Source organism: Pocillopora verrucosa, chromosome 3, assembly GCF_036669915.1.
Source record: "Pocillopora verrucosa isolate sample1 chromosome 3, ASM3666991v2, whole genome shotgun sequence".
In the NCBI taxonomy this organism is placed as follows: Eukaryota; Metazoa; Cnidaria; class Anthozoa; order Scleractinia; family Pocilloporidae; genus Pocillopora; species Pocillopora verrucosa.
Genome location: NC_089314.1, coordinates 3,257,269 through 3,269,943, shown reverse-complemented (window position 1 = coordinate 3,269,943; position 12,675 = coordinate 3,257,269). Strand labels below are relative to the sequence as shown.

The following is a 12,675-nucleotide window of genomic DNA, read 5'->3' as shown; positions in this document are numbered from 1 at the left end:
GCATCTTTTAAAATGATAATCAAAACCTCAAATTAACCCTTCAACTCTCATAAGTGATTTAACAATAGGAAAACAATATCAAGCAGATAAGTAAAGTGATACGAATAGAGAAAATGTAAACTAGGGGATTAGAAGTCGACTCAATACCAAATTCTCCGAACTATCGTCAAAAGAATTGTATGAAGGACAGTGAGGAGAATTGCTAATGAAACCTGGGTGTATAAGAATTAATTACAAGAGACAAGTGAAAGACAAGCATCACTCTTTCCCATTCCTTTTGCGGCTCCCCAGCTCAAAACTCCTACTACGCAGGCCTTTAGTTTGTCCGAGCGTTTCCACTTTCACGAAGCGATACTCCTACCTTGTTTTAACGGGATGAAAGGAGTTTTAAAGTCTGACCTAACAAATAAGAGTGCTCCATATCAACTACAAAATCCCAGCCACATAGAGTTTGTCACTTACCAATCAAATTTTTAGGATCGGAAAACGCATAGGCGACAATCCACAGCGAGCCCACCCCAGAGCCATACATATGATACCAGAAAGACATGTAACACCTTCGGTCAACAACAAGCAGCCTGCTTTCCAAATCGGCATGGTACCAGCCCGATGACGAGACACTGGAGGCATCAATGTAAAGATAGCGCCCTAAAATGCTTTTTTTGGTGTGGTCGTAGGAAGGACCTGTATTCTGGCTAGCAGTTTCCCCACGTCCAACAATCCAATCCATCTGGTCGTGGCCATCATTCTCATTAACCCAACAGCTGACGCATTTCTCAAAATCGTCATCCATGATGGACGGTTTGGGTTTTGGTGTTGGAGCTGGAGTCGGCCCAAGATTTCCGCACTTGATGAACTGGATATTATCCACGGCGATGTCTGATTGATAGCCGTCGCCCCGTATAGCTTCAAAGACAACTGAAAATTGCACTTTACTCGGAATATTGGCATAATCGCAACGCCATTTGTTGCCCTGGTCACCACTCTTCGACCAGATTTTCTTTTGGGTCATGTCAGGTTTGGCATCATTAGTAAAGCGCTGGTAAACATTTAGGGTTCCCATGTCTTTTCCATTCATATTGTAACAGAAGAAAACTTGGCACGTTGCAGATGGTAACAAATTTGGACCCAAAAGCTCTCCAAAGTGGCCCAAATAGTAGCCTGTGGCTTCAGCGTAAACGTAGTAACCTGTGATAACACACAACACAAATCAGCGACACATTTGTCCATTCGCTTTTAATTTAGTTTTCCTTCAGGAAATAAACACATTACACCTTGGTTTATTCGCTCCGCTTTTAGCAGCTTCAAAGCACGTTCTTGGCAAAGGCAAACAACGTTTTACTTGCAGAAACGAACACACTGAAATCACAATAATCATTCAAGGAGAATAAATGACTAAAAAAGGTTTGGACAAAGCACTTAATTTTCGCAAAAACAAAGATGCCTTCGTTACAGAAAGCAACAACAATTATGGATTTGCACTTGACTGAGCCAAGTTACATATGTGGTATAAATTTTGTTACCTGCGCCACTTTTATGAGCACTGGGGCCAGTGTTCCAGCTAGGTGTCTGGCCTTGGTTTCGCAGCCATCTCATATCAGCAAACTTTGCAGACTCCCACAAACAGTAGTCTTTATCGAAGTTGCAGTCTGCGGGATGAGATGATCCAGGTGGAGGGGTTGGTTGCGGTGAAGGTGGTGGACACTTGAGTTCATCTTCGCCATCAGTACAGTCCTGCTCTCCGTCACACTTCCAGTTAATATTGATGCACAGGTCGTCTGCACTGCAGTAAAACTGGTTACTGGTGCATTGTGCAGCACCTGTTGGTGCAGGCGGAATGCCTCCCTGAATAAAAAAATAGCACAAAACAGACTCAACGGGTGTATCTGCGCTTAAAAGATCAGTCAAGTTAAGCTCAGCTGTCGAAGAGAGATGTTTATTCATTTTTCCTTCAAGAAGAATCAAACCGCAGACTTCTATGACTGAGCTATATAAAGCTTACTCTTGAGCTTAGTTAACGAATCTGAGCATGTTAAGGAGCCTTCAGAATATATCCCAGCTGAGATTTTCTAGAGGACTTATTTTTACCATAAAATTGCTTGGCGAATTTGGTCTTAAACCTGACAAATCTGGTAACTCCCATTAGTGATAAACATGTAATCTCTCCCTACAATACCCAAACATTCTCTAGCAAACAGGTAGTGAGATTACTCAAACCTATCACGTAGAACTCGTTTTCTTGATCTAGTACTAAGTTCTCGTATCTTATTAAAAAGATAATGTGTTGCAGCTATAGGGGAGAATTGATAATCAGACCTTGGGAGTTACGAGATCAAACAAAGCGAAAGCCAACGCAATATCTTGAAACTGCTGACTGCATGTATAACTAATGAATTATTTGAGAGAAAACAAGCAAACAAACAAACAAACAAACAAATAAATTGATATTAGAAGCTCTCCATTAAACATTTCTTTGAAGGAAGAAGCTCTTCCATAATTTAATACCTTAAAAACGTCTTTAACTACAACCCTATTCCCCTTTTACAGTTGTACGTTTTTTACGCAGTAGAAGAATACATACCTTGTAGCAGCCGGCAGAAAAGCTTATATCATCCAATGCAATATCAGTCTTGTCATCTCCGCCAACGATACCTTCAAAACCAACCCTAAACGACGAGTAGGAGTCTAGCTTGACCTCTGCACGCACCCAGTTTTGATTGGTAGGATCACCTAAGGAGCAAAAAAACGACCACGGTTTATGGTTTGTGTAAACTTGTGTACAAATTACAGGCCTTTTGTCAAACTTTTCAGCGATTGCAATAATGAAACATACTCGTTGCAGTTTGGAAAGTAATCTGGTACCTATCCAGGTCTTGAAACTAAGTTTGTTATTTTCCATACTACCCTTTTTTCAAGAATTGAAAACTGTACGGACTCTGAACAAGTTTCTCAATAAATCATTTTTTTATAAAGGGAGGATCGGGGAAGGCGCCGGCGGTGGGCCACAGGTTTAGATAAACAAAAACAGATACAATGGCATTCTAATTGGAAGACTAATTACCACGAAGCTAGCCTATAAGTCTCGTTTTCATCTTAATTTCAAGTTCATTACACACATCTCACCTCTCGTTTTCCAGACTTCCCTCCAGTTCGATAACCAATTAGTAAGCAAGTGGACCTTCAGATATCCCATGTTCTGTGATCCATACATGTTGTAGTAAAATCGTAGAGTACAAACTCCGCGGCCGGCCGGGAACAAATTACCATGTGCAAGTTTCGCTCTGTCTAAAAGCTGCCTTGGACTTGACGAGTCTATGTGCATGAACCAACCACTCCCAGTGGTGTGGTCTCCTTTTGGACCTTGGAGACAAGAACAAGAAAGATTATGACACATCTGGTTGGAGCTAGGATAATTTCCATCCTAATACTTCAAATTTCGACTATCGTTAAAATATGTTAAACGGAATTTAGACGAGAGAATTATTTTACTGTTTTAGTGCTTTGAGCTCTTTTAGCTCTCACGCAACTCCAAGTACAGGGATAATTTAGTTGGATCTGCAAAATATGGCGCTGTTTCAAACTAAAAAGCCATTAGGTTACAACGTCAAATTAGCCAAGTATCAACACACAAAGAAGCAGACATGCTAGGCCAAGATATCTCGCCAAGTAATCATAGGTTGAATTGAACCGACAGGAAGAATAGCTTATTACCAAGCCGTTGCACACAACACAATTTGTCACACGCGCATTAGAGCAATAGAGGAACTTATTTCCCTCGCGTTTCTTCTCACTATGTTCTACCCGAACGCGTGCTACGCATGCCAATGACAAAAGACCACATAAAGCTAGTGCCACGACGTTTTTATAACACTGGGGATGAACTAGCGTACGCCCAGACGAATTAAATTGAAGTGCTAACGCATTACGAAAGAAATCAAATATCACACCTGTTCCAGTCGTTCCGATCTTACTTTGACGAAGCCAATTAAAGTCGTCACTCCAGTAGTTGAACCAGTTACACCAGTTGATTTCAAAGTCGCAACTGGCTTTTCGACTGGAACACTGACTTTCATCAGTACCATCCTTACAATTTTTGACATGATCGCAAACTCTTTGTTCTGTTACACAATGACCACTGTCTTTGCATTTCACCTTTGATGAAGTAAACATGAGAAATTTACGACGTAAGTTACCTCAGGGAATTTCAGAGGCATGTTACACGACTGAAAAGATGCAATGTTGCCGTTGGCTAAAAAGGAACACTTTAGAGGCGGGTAGGTGGGCAAGGAATAAGGAGATTGGGCGTTCTCAACGGTGCCTGTTTATCTTATATCAATTTTCCCTATACCTCAGCTTCAACATCCTGTTGTCTTTATCGGTTCATGTAAACCGAACACAATTTGTATCATCAAACAGAAACGCAGCGAAGCAGAGAGGGAAAAATAAAGAGAAAAAAGAACAGCTGGGTGATAAAAATGAAGTAGCTGTGTAAAAATTCATGTTAAGTCGATATCGACGCCTCTACAAGCGAACCTACCTGGTGTCCCTGTATCAAAAAGGGTACGTGAAACGGTATAACTTGCAATTAATTATAAAAATTCAGCCCAAGGAAATCATAACGAAATATTAATCCCTTAATTATTTTGAAAACTAAAGACATCTTTTCAAATAAAATAACACAACCAAAGTAAACATACTTCATTCTGAGTGCAGTTCCTTGTGACATCAGAGAAGCAATTGCTGAAAGAGATGTCGTCGATGGCAATATCACCTTGCCAGCTTGATCCACGGGTGGCTTGAATAATGATCACAAAGTTCCTGTATGCACCAATATCTATGTCCGCTTTTTTCCAAGCATTTCCCTGTGGAGATCATAAAAAGTTTATTTACCACATGGTACCAAATTTATAAACACATTTCCGTAGTTAGGGCGTTAAGGCTCACTTTTGATATACAATGAGGTACCGGTACCGTGCGAAATGTATGAGGGCTCTTAGGACTCCGTGTTTGGAACCAGTTTTTTCTCTCTTTCCTGTAAGGAAATTCAATATTCTACACGAATATTGAATTTGAAACGGCCAGATTCGAAGGAACCCAGATTGGTCTAGACGAACCGATAGCATCAGAGCACTGAAGCTTATTTGCACATCTCTTGCCCTGTTAAAGGACAAATTGCTCATAAACTCGCTTTTCGACAACTGTTACAAGCTGTATAGAGAGGAAACTCAAGTATAAAACTGACTCAAGCTAGAGTCTCTTAAATGTCTGCTTAGTACTGCTTTCACCTTATAGGTCATTAAAAAGAAAACTTTTCATGATATAAATTTTAAAAAAAATGATTTACCTGATTTCCTCTCAATGTATACTTGTAATCATACGTTCCATCGGATTTCTTGACCTTGACCTCAAACACTCCAATGCCTGATCCATACATGTGATACCATATTGTCATCTTACAGTTGGGACTTGAAGCAAAATACCTGAACGATGTCAACTCTGCTTTGTCACCGAGATTCGCGCGTGATGTTTCAATATACATGTAGTAGCCCTGAAAAGATAAAAATTGTTAGATGTCATTATCCACCTGCTACTTTAAAAAAATGACAAACAAATAAACAAACAAACCAGCCGCTATAATTACTTGTAAAACATTCTGGGTTGAGCGCAATAGCTGGCGGTCAGGATAACAAGGAAACACCAGTTGCTTTGTTACCACGCTCGCCGACTATCGCGCTGTTATACCATCGAATGTCATTGAATTGTCAATGTTCTTGACGAAAAGCTTCCCGTGAAGCTTCCGTCGCGTATTGCGAGAAAAACGTCAAGAATAATAGACACAATGGCCACCATAAGGAGCAATAAAATCAAATATTCGATCTCAGAAAATTTCATTCTATCGAAAAACTATTCACTTGGATTGTATTTTGTCCGCGAACAGATATTGGAGCAAATATCACGCCAGATGGAGCCCATTATGTGTTAACCTTCCTTTTCCCTTCGCACCGAGAAACAAACATTGATCTGCTTGCCACCGAAAAATAATGATATTTTGCTCAACCACGTTCAATAATCATCTACCACAGCAGAGAATCCAAAATATTTTAACTCTTATCGTTAATGTACCTGGGCCGTTCCCAGAGTGTGGTCATTGGTAGGGCCCGTTCCAACACTCGGTGTCTGTCCATTCTTCCGCCTCCAGTTAAAGTTGTCAGTACCGGTAGATTGTCTCCAGCCCCTCCAGCAATCATCCTCAAATGTGCAATCCGAGCCGCAGGGGATTTCATCGGAGTTGTCTCCACAGTCATTTTTGAAGTTACATATCTGAGCCTTGTCCACACATTTGAGGTTCTTACAGACATACTGCTGAGCACCGCAAGAGGTCCCAGTGGGCCGCGAGTGGAAACCAAATGGAGTCGGTGTTGGCTGACCTGAAGAAAAAAAGAAAAGAAAATGATTAATGAAAACTATGTAAAAAGCCTTGGATCACTCTAACATTCGATGAAATAATCATGTATTGTGGGAGCCGATAACGACATCGGAAAATCTAGGTGGACAGCATGCAGTGCTCGGAAAGGAAACCTAGAAGCGACACTTATTCTTGAACCATGTGGGCACCTAGTTAAACTCATAATCAAATCAAACATAGCAGTTCGGCAAACTACCATGTGATGAAACTTACTTGCAATGATCAATAAGACGACAAATGGTTAACAAAGATGTAAATCGTCCAAACCATTAGATCTTACTTTCTGCGCGAAAACTCCATAATTTTTGGTTTTTTTGTCGCATCCTCCTTTCTACCTGATAACCTTTATTTCTTTTTACCGTAATTAAAACAAACAAACGACAGTATGCGAAAACACAAAGTTGCCATTCTGGTGACGCGTTACATCCCTGTCTAAGAATCGGGTTTCACTAAGGTACCTTTATAGTAACCAAAAGTAATCTTTCAGTTTTTTAGGCAATCAAAAAGCACTGAATAAAAAGGCTACAAGGAAAATAAACCGACTAGCGAAGAGTAAAATGCCTGCTATTTTACCTGGCATGGTGCAATCCTTGCATATCTGACAACCAGGCGTGAGGGAAACGTCATCAATCGCAATATCACCCTGGTATCCATTGCCTCTCACTCCTTCTATGACGAACTGGTAATCATTCTGACTGTAAGGTGCTTGAACCAATCCGCGGTACCAGAAGTCACCCTGTGGTCCTGTAATGTTCAATATAGGATTGGAAAGACCTCCTACGTAGTAGCTTGTGCGTGTTCTTACGAGAAGGCTGCCAATATGACTACCCTTCATATGGTAGTAGAATCGGAGGTAACAGTTGGATGAAGTGCTCCTTAAGATGGGTGAGTTCAAACGGGCATTGTCTCCGGGTCTGCGAGGCCATGAAGTCTCGATGTACATGTACCGACCTGAAATGGATACCAAGCAAAATAATTCATAATTGAGATTCTGTACATTTGTTCACAGTTGTGCATGACTACAAGGAAGTTTCCTTCTTCTTATACTGAGGAACGTTTTTTACTAAGAGTCTCTTAGTTAGTCTGCAAATTATCGGAAAGCTCTAAACCGATCAGAAACACATTGAAAACTAATCGCGGCTTTAAAACTCTCCTTATCTAGCTTTAAGCAGTCAGGCAGTTTAAGAACTCAGAGTTTTCTGAGTTATTCTCTGGTGACTTGATTGAAAGTTATCATTTCATCTTCAGCTTCACGACACTGAATTATTTTTTTTCCGTGAACAACTTCGTGCTATCAATAAAAACACAAGTTAGAACTCTTGCTACAGAAAAAGCTTCTAAAGCAAACGTCTTTCAGTCCTGTCACACTACTTTATCCCTGTCACGCAACCCACTTTATCTCTAAAGAACTATTGATATGTCTGTTGAAGAGCGAGCAGCGAAACGAGACCAAACAAGGGGCGCATCGAGGTAGCTCCGACATTCGCTCTGATGAAGGGCTAACGTTCGAAACTTCAACTTAAGAAACCCCTTTCAGAGGCCAATTTTAAATATAAACTCGTTTGTTTATATATATATATATAATTTTTTATTTTTAGCTCCAACACATACCTTTGTTTGTCTGAGTTGTATGGTCAGATGAAGGGCCGGTACCATAGGAGAATGTACCATCAGTGGATGTAGTCCAGTCAAATTTGTCATCAGAACTCTGTGAGTACAGACATAGACCATGTTCAAAATCACATTGTCCAGACTTGTAAGCAGAACAGGTGGCCTCATCTGATACATCCCCAGCCATACAGTCAGCACTGAAGTCACATAGTGATGTCTTCGGGATGCAGCCTCCTTGTGCACACCTAAAAAGGGAACACAAAGAGATGGCATTAACTTTCTTTTGAATTTTCAATATCCGCTTGCAACATTATGTTGGATGTTTCGATTAAATCCTGTCTTTCATCACAATTAAGCAAAATTCTGCTTAAGAAACGGAAAACTAATTCCTACGCTGTCTTTTGATCTTAAAAATACCCATACCTAATTGCTACTTTTCCATCTGATAATTCAAAAAAGGAAAATCTGGTCTCGCACAAGATAAATTTATAATATGTCCATTTGTTCCCTGTTAACTACTTGATGTGGTCGTAAAAATGATACCAGGATTTAAGGGATAGGCCGGGATAGGGCAGGGAAGCTTGGCTACTTCACACATAATCTAATATGTTCAGAACATCACTAATTCTGGATCTCACAACTATTCAAATACTCTTAATTTTGAGTGATTTAGGAAGCAGGCGAGTACAAATAATCATGTCATTTAAAAAGCTACGGAGCATTTTACACTCACTGGAATTCATCCACGGTACACTTCTTTGTGGTGTCCAGCGGCTGGCATTTCATGAATTCTATATCATCCAAAGCGATATCTCCCTGGTAACCGAAGCCCCGCTTTGCTTCAAAGATGACCTAAAAGCCACAAAAGGTCGGAAATTAAAGCTAGTCCCATGGAAGAGTTATTTTGTGGTTAAAGTAGAAAGTGAGAAGTTGCACGAGAGGAAATAAATTAAATATAAGTCATGTTTCTTAAAAGAATCAACCAATATTGTCTAAACAGGGCGAGCTTCTTTCGAGTGTCCACAATTATCTGAGATTACGGTGGTTTTGCGCTACTTTAATTTCTGATTGGTCTAAACGCTCGCGCCACTCAACCAATTAGATTCAATGCTGAAACCAACCGCAACTTGATCAATCGCATTTTTCTGCGCGTCAAGCAGTTTGCTTGTTTATATTTTGAATTTTCATGGACTCTTTGAGAGACTTTCCTTCCCTCTAAGTGATTACTTTGGTTTTTGCACTCGAACCCTTTCATACCTAAGAGTGACTAGCATCTAATTTCTCCTTACAATATCACCCCTGAATTATAAATTTAAGTCACAAGAATAAAGCAAATGATCACCCACAAAAAAGCTCTTGACGGTTAAAAAAATTCTCCTTTTCTACATCTTAGGAATACTACAGAGATCAGTAAGGAGAAAATGTATATTCATGTTAGGGTGTAAAGGGTTAAAGCATTAAGGCCTTTAGCAAATATGAAAGAAAATGTTATTGAAAAGGAGAGATCTTGGGGTTTTCACAGAAACCTTAACAAGACAAGAGCCTCTCTTACGAGAATATGGAATCATATGGGGATGTAAAAGAAACATCAGGAAGAAATGCTTTAATACATTACGCATCCACCAGATACCTTCAATAGTTGTCTTGATCCGATCACCAAGCGGCTTTGTAGCCAAGAGTTGCCCTGGTCACCAGACTTGGTCCAGATAACAGGTTGTGTTCCATCTAAGAAGGACAGCTTGACTGACAGAGTTCCTACCGATCGTCCATACATGTGGTACCAGAACGACAGAACACATTGCGGTCCAGTTTGACCGATCCGGGTTGTGGAGAGTAGTGCCCTATCACCATTAGAACCTCCAGAGCTCTCTGCGTAAATATACCATCCTGCTGTAGTACCTGTCAGAAACAAAGAAAACGCATCTTAAACATCTTTTCAAGAAGGAAAAACATCCTTCCCTATTTCATTAGCGAGCTTAAAGTTTACCATCTTTCGTATTCTATTAACATACGTAGAGTTTTGACAATGCTGTTCCTATCGTATGCAGGATGAGTGTCACATGTGAATCTTGTGATGGCCTAGTTCGCCGTGTAGTCTGTGTCTAAGTGGCTGAGTATCTGAGCGAGGAATCCTAAGGTCTGAGGTTTGAGACCTCGTGGGAATTCATAAGATGTTCTTTCTTCCACATTCGTGACAAACCATTCTCTTGAACGTGTCCCTTATTCGACCACAAAATATCTATCCTTTTAGTTTGTCCTCGAACGAGACGCGCCAATAACACTAACCTTCGCAGAATGCAGGACGCTCGTCGCATATAAAACGAGTATTGCAGCTCAAACGGTACAGTATCGGCCCCGAAATAACTTCGATAATCAGTGTAAAAGATGTCAGTCAAATTATATGCGAATGTCCGAAACTTAAGTACCCAGTAAAAGAACACACCAGCACCAGCTTGATCACAGGAAGCCTAGCCGATACTAACGATATCAAGACTTGAAAAGCTTCTTACCTGTCGTGTGGTCTATTGTGGGTCCCGTAAGGGCCGTGCCTGTAGCACCCTGCTGAGCTAGCCAGGTGTAGGCCACATCACGCCGTTTCCGTGTAGGGTTATCCACATACCAATTACATAAGTCCCCACTGTCAAAAGTACAGCGAGTCTTTGCACAGTTGCCTTCGTCTGATCCATCCTGACAGTCGTTTTGGAAGTCGCAGACCTGAGGAGCAAGCGTTGCCATAAATTCGAAACTTATCAGTGAAGATCGAACAAAACTACCGTAAGTCCAAAATAAGGAAAAAAATTACTTTTTGTTCGCTTCCCCTTTGCTCAAAAGAGGAGCGAAGGAGTAGGAGATAGGGATAGGAGTGTTAAAGATTGCAGCTTTGAAACCTTCAAAACTCTGTCTAAATATTAACAATAATTTATCACGCAAGTAATCAACACAATCCCCCCCTCCCCCCCCCTCCCTTCCTACTCCTATAAGAAAAGCCTAAAATAGCGTCAAGTAGAGGCACAATGTTTAACAACAATTACCTGCGTGCTTCGGATGCAAGCAGCAGGCCCCTGTTTCGCGCAATTGAACTCTGCGCTGCTACACTGATGTGACTGAGTGGGTCCTCCTGAAGGAGTCGGTGTGGGCGATGGGGCATAGGGAAGATCTCCACCATATGGCTTGCAGTCAGTTGTGAAGGAAACATCATCCAAACCAATGTCACCAGTGTAGCTATCGCCTCGCATACCCTCAAATATCACCTGAAAAAAATAAATGCAGTCTTGTTAAACAGGCACAGTGGATTGAGAGGTTCGTTTTACTCATGGTTCATGACGACGTAAAGTTTTAGTATAGAGCTGACCCAGAATTAGATTTAATCGGATTTTGAGCCACCCAGATCTGACGAGAGGGCTACACTATGCCTACATCACAAAAGCCCTTTCCCCACCGCCCAAACTTCCAGTAAAGAGGCCACTGGGAGAACTACACGTCGACATGTTTGTTTGTAGGCAAGCAATGCAAATGATATGTAACAAAATCTAAATTTTGATTGCGCGTGATTTCCCGCTAACAATCACCCACCGCATCTACCGCAAGTGACTGCCTTTGAGGTTCGCTCACCCGTCGGCTATTGCATCATTCACGGGGACTATTCATGCTTCACACGGCTTAAACCGAGCGTCATCATAACCCATAACCCGTAAAAAATTAGAAAAAAAAGGTCAAAAGCAAAAACTACCAACATGGGAAATTCAAATCTCAAAGCAATATTGAGAGAAGAACTGAAAAGGAGTAAAAATTTTAATTTTTTTCCCTCCAAAGATCTAAAAATAAACTCTCCTAAGTGTCTACCATATATTATCTAATGATTTCAGCTCCGAGAATTTTGTGTGGGAACGATCGATATCGCACAGTTAATTTTATCCTTTCTTATCGTCATTTTACTACTAAAAAAGATTTTGAAGAAAAATTCATTTTGGTCACTCCTGGAAGTGGAGAGATAAATATGGATAAGTGGAGTAAAGCCATACTTGGAAGTTCTTGTCTGAAGCCAGGGTCACGACAGCTCTGTTCCACACAGCTCCTTGTGAACCAACTTTGCTCCACACTTTCTGCATATTGGTTCCATTTCGAGTAGTCCTGATGTACAAGGAAAACTTCTCAGCCGAGTCCCCATACATATGGTAGAAGAACCGGAGCTTGCAGGGATTTGAGCCGGGAATCAGTGCTTGGAAGTTTCGGCTTACCATCCAGGCCTTGTCGCCATACTTTCGAGGCCAAGAAGTTTCGATGTACATGTAATAGCCAGTCTGTGTGGTGTGATCTGAAGGTGGGCCAGTATTCCAAGAAGCTGTGGCACCTGTCACATCAAAATAATGTGGTTGTTAGTCGCAGTCGAAGACAACGACTACTTCGTTATGCAATCAAAATACTGCCCGCTTTACTAAAATATGTGGATGATCATGATTACTTGATGCTTTGTGGTGAGTTTAAGGTAAATTTCAAATGCAAAATTTTCTTATTCCACATCTTCCTGAAAAGACCAAAACAAGATCCTCCGCGAAATATCAAGAAGAAGCACGAGTGAAACATCAAGAGATCCAAAA

At 40.9% G+C, this 12,675-nt stretch overlaps 1 protein-coding gene across 1 annotated transcript in view; it reads right to left on the bottom strand.

The window, feature by feature from the left end:
• LOC131799405 (MAM and LDL-receptor class A domain-containing protein 2) overlaps nt 1-12,675 on the bottom strand; it is a 92,333-nt gene that overhangs the window by 12,326 nt on the left and 67,332 nt on the right. Inside the window, exons 99-113 of the mRNA XM_059117130.2 lie at nt 12,100-12,428; nt 11,110-11,328; nt 10,588-10,792; nt 9,708-9,976; nt 8,811-8,929; nt 8,078-8,322; nt 7,040-7,417; nt 6,124-6,428; nt 5,345-5,548; nt 4,698-4,862; nt 3,948-4,152; nt 3,124-3,360; nt 2,582-2,730; nt 1,524-1,845; nt 463-1,188 (exon numbers count right to left, since the gene is read on the bottom strand). Coding sequence (XP_058973113.2) covers nt 463-1,188; nt 1,524-1,845; nt 2,582-2,730; nt 3,124-3,360; nt 3,948-4,152; nt 4,698-4,862; nt 5,345-5,548; nt 6,124-6,428; nt 7,040-7,417; nt 8,078-8,322; nt 8,811-8,929; nt 9,708-9,976; nt 10,588-10,792; nt 11,110-11,328; nt 12,100-12,428 — 4,077 coding nt within the window. The remainder of the gene's footprint in view (nt 1-462; nt 1,189-1,523; nt 1,846-2,581; nt 2,731-3,123; nt 3,361-3,947; nt 4,153-4,697; nt 4,863-5,344; nt 5,549-6,123; nt 6,429-7,039; nt 7,418-8,077; nt 8,323-8,810; nt 8,930-9,707; nt 9,977-10,587; nt 10,793-11,109; nt 11,329-12,099; nt 12,429-12,675) is intronic.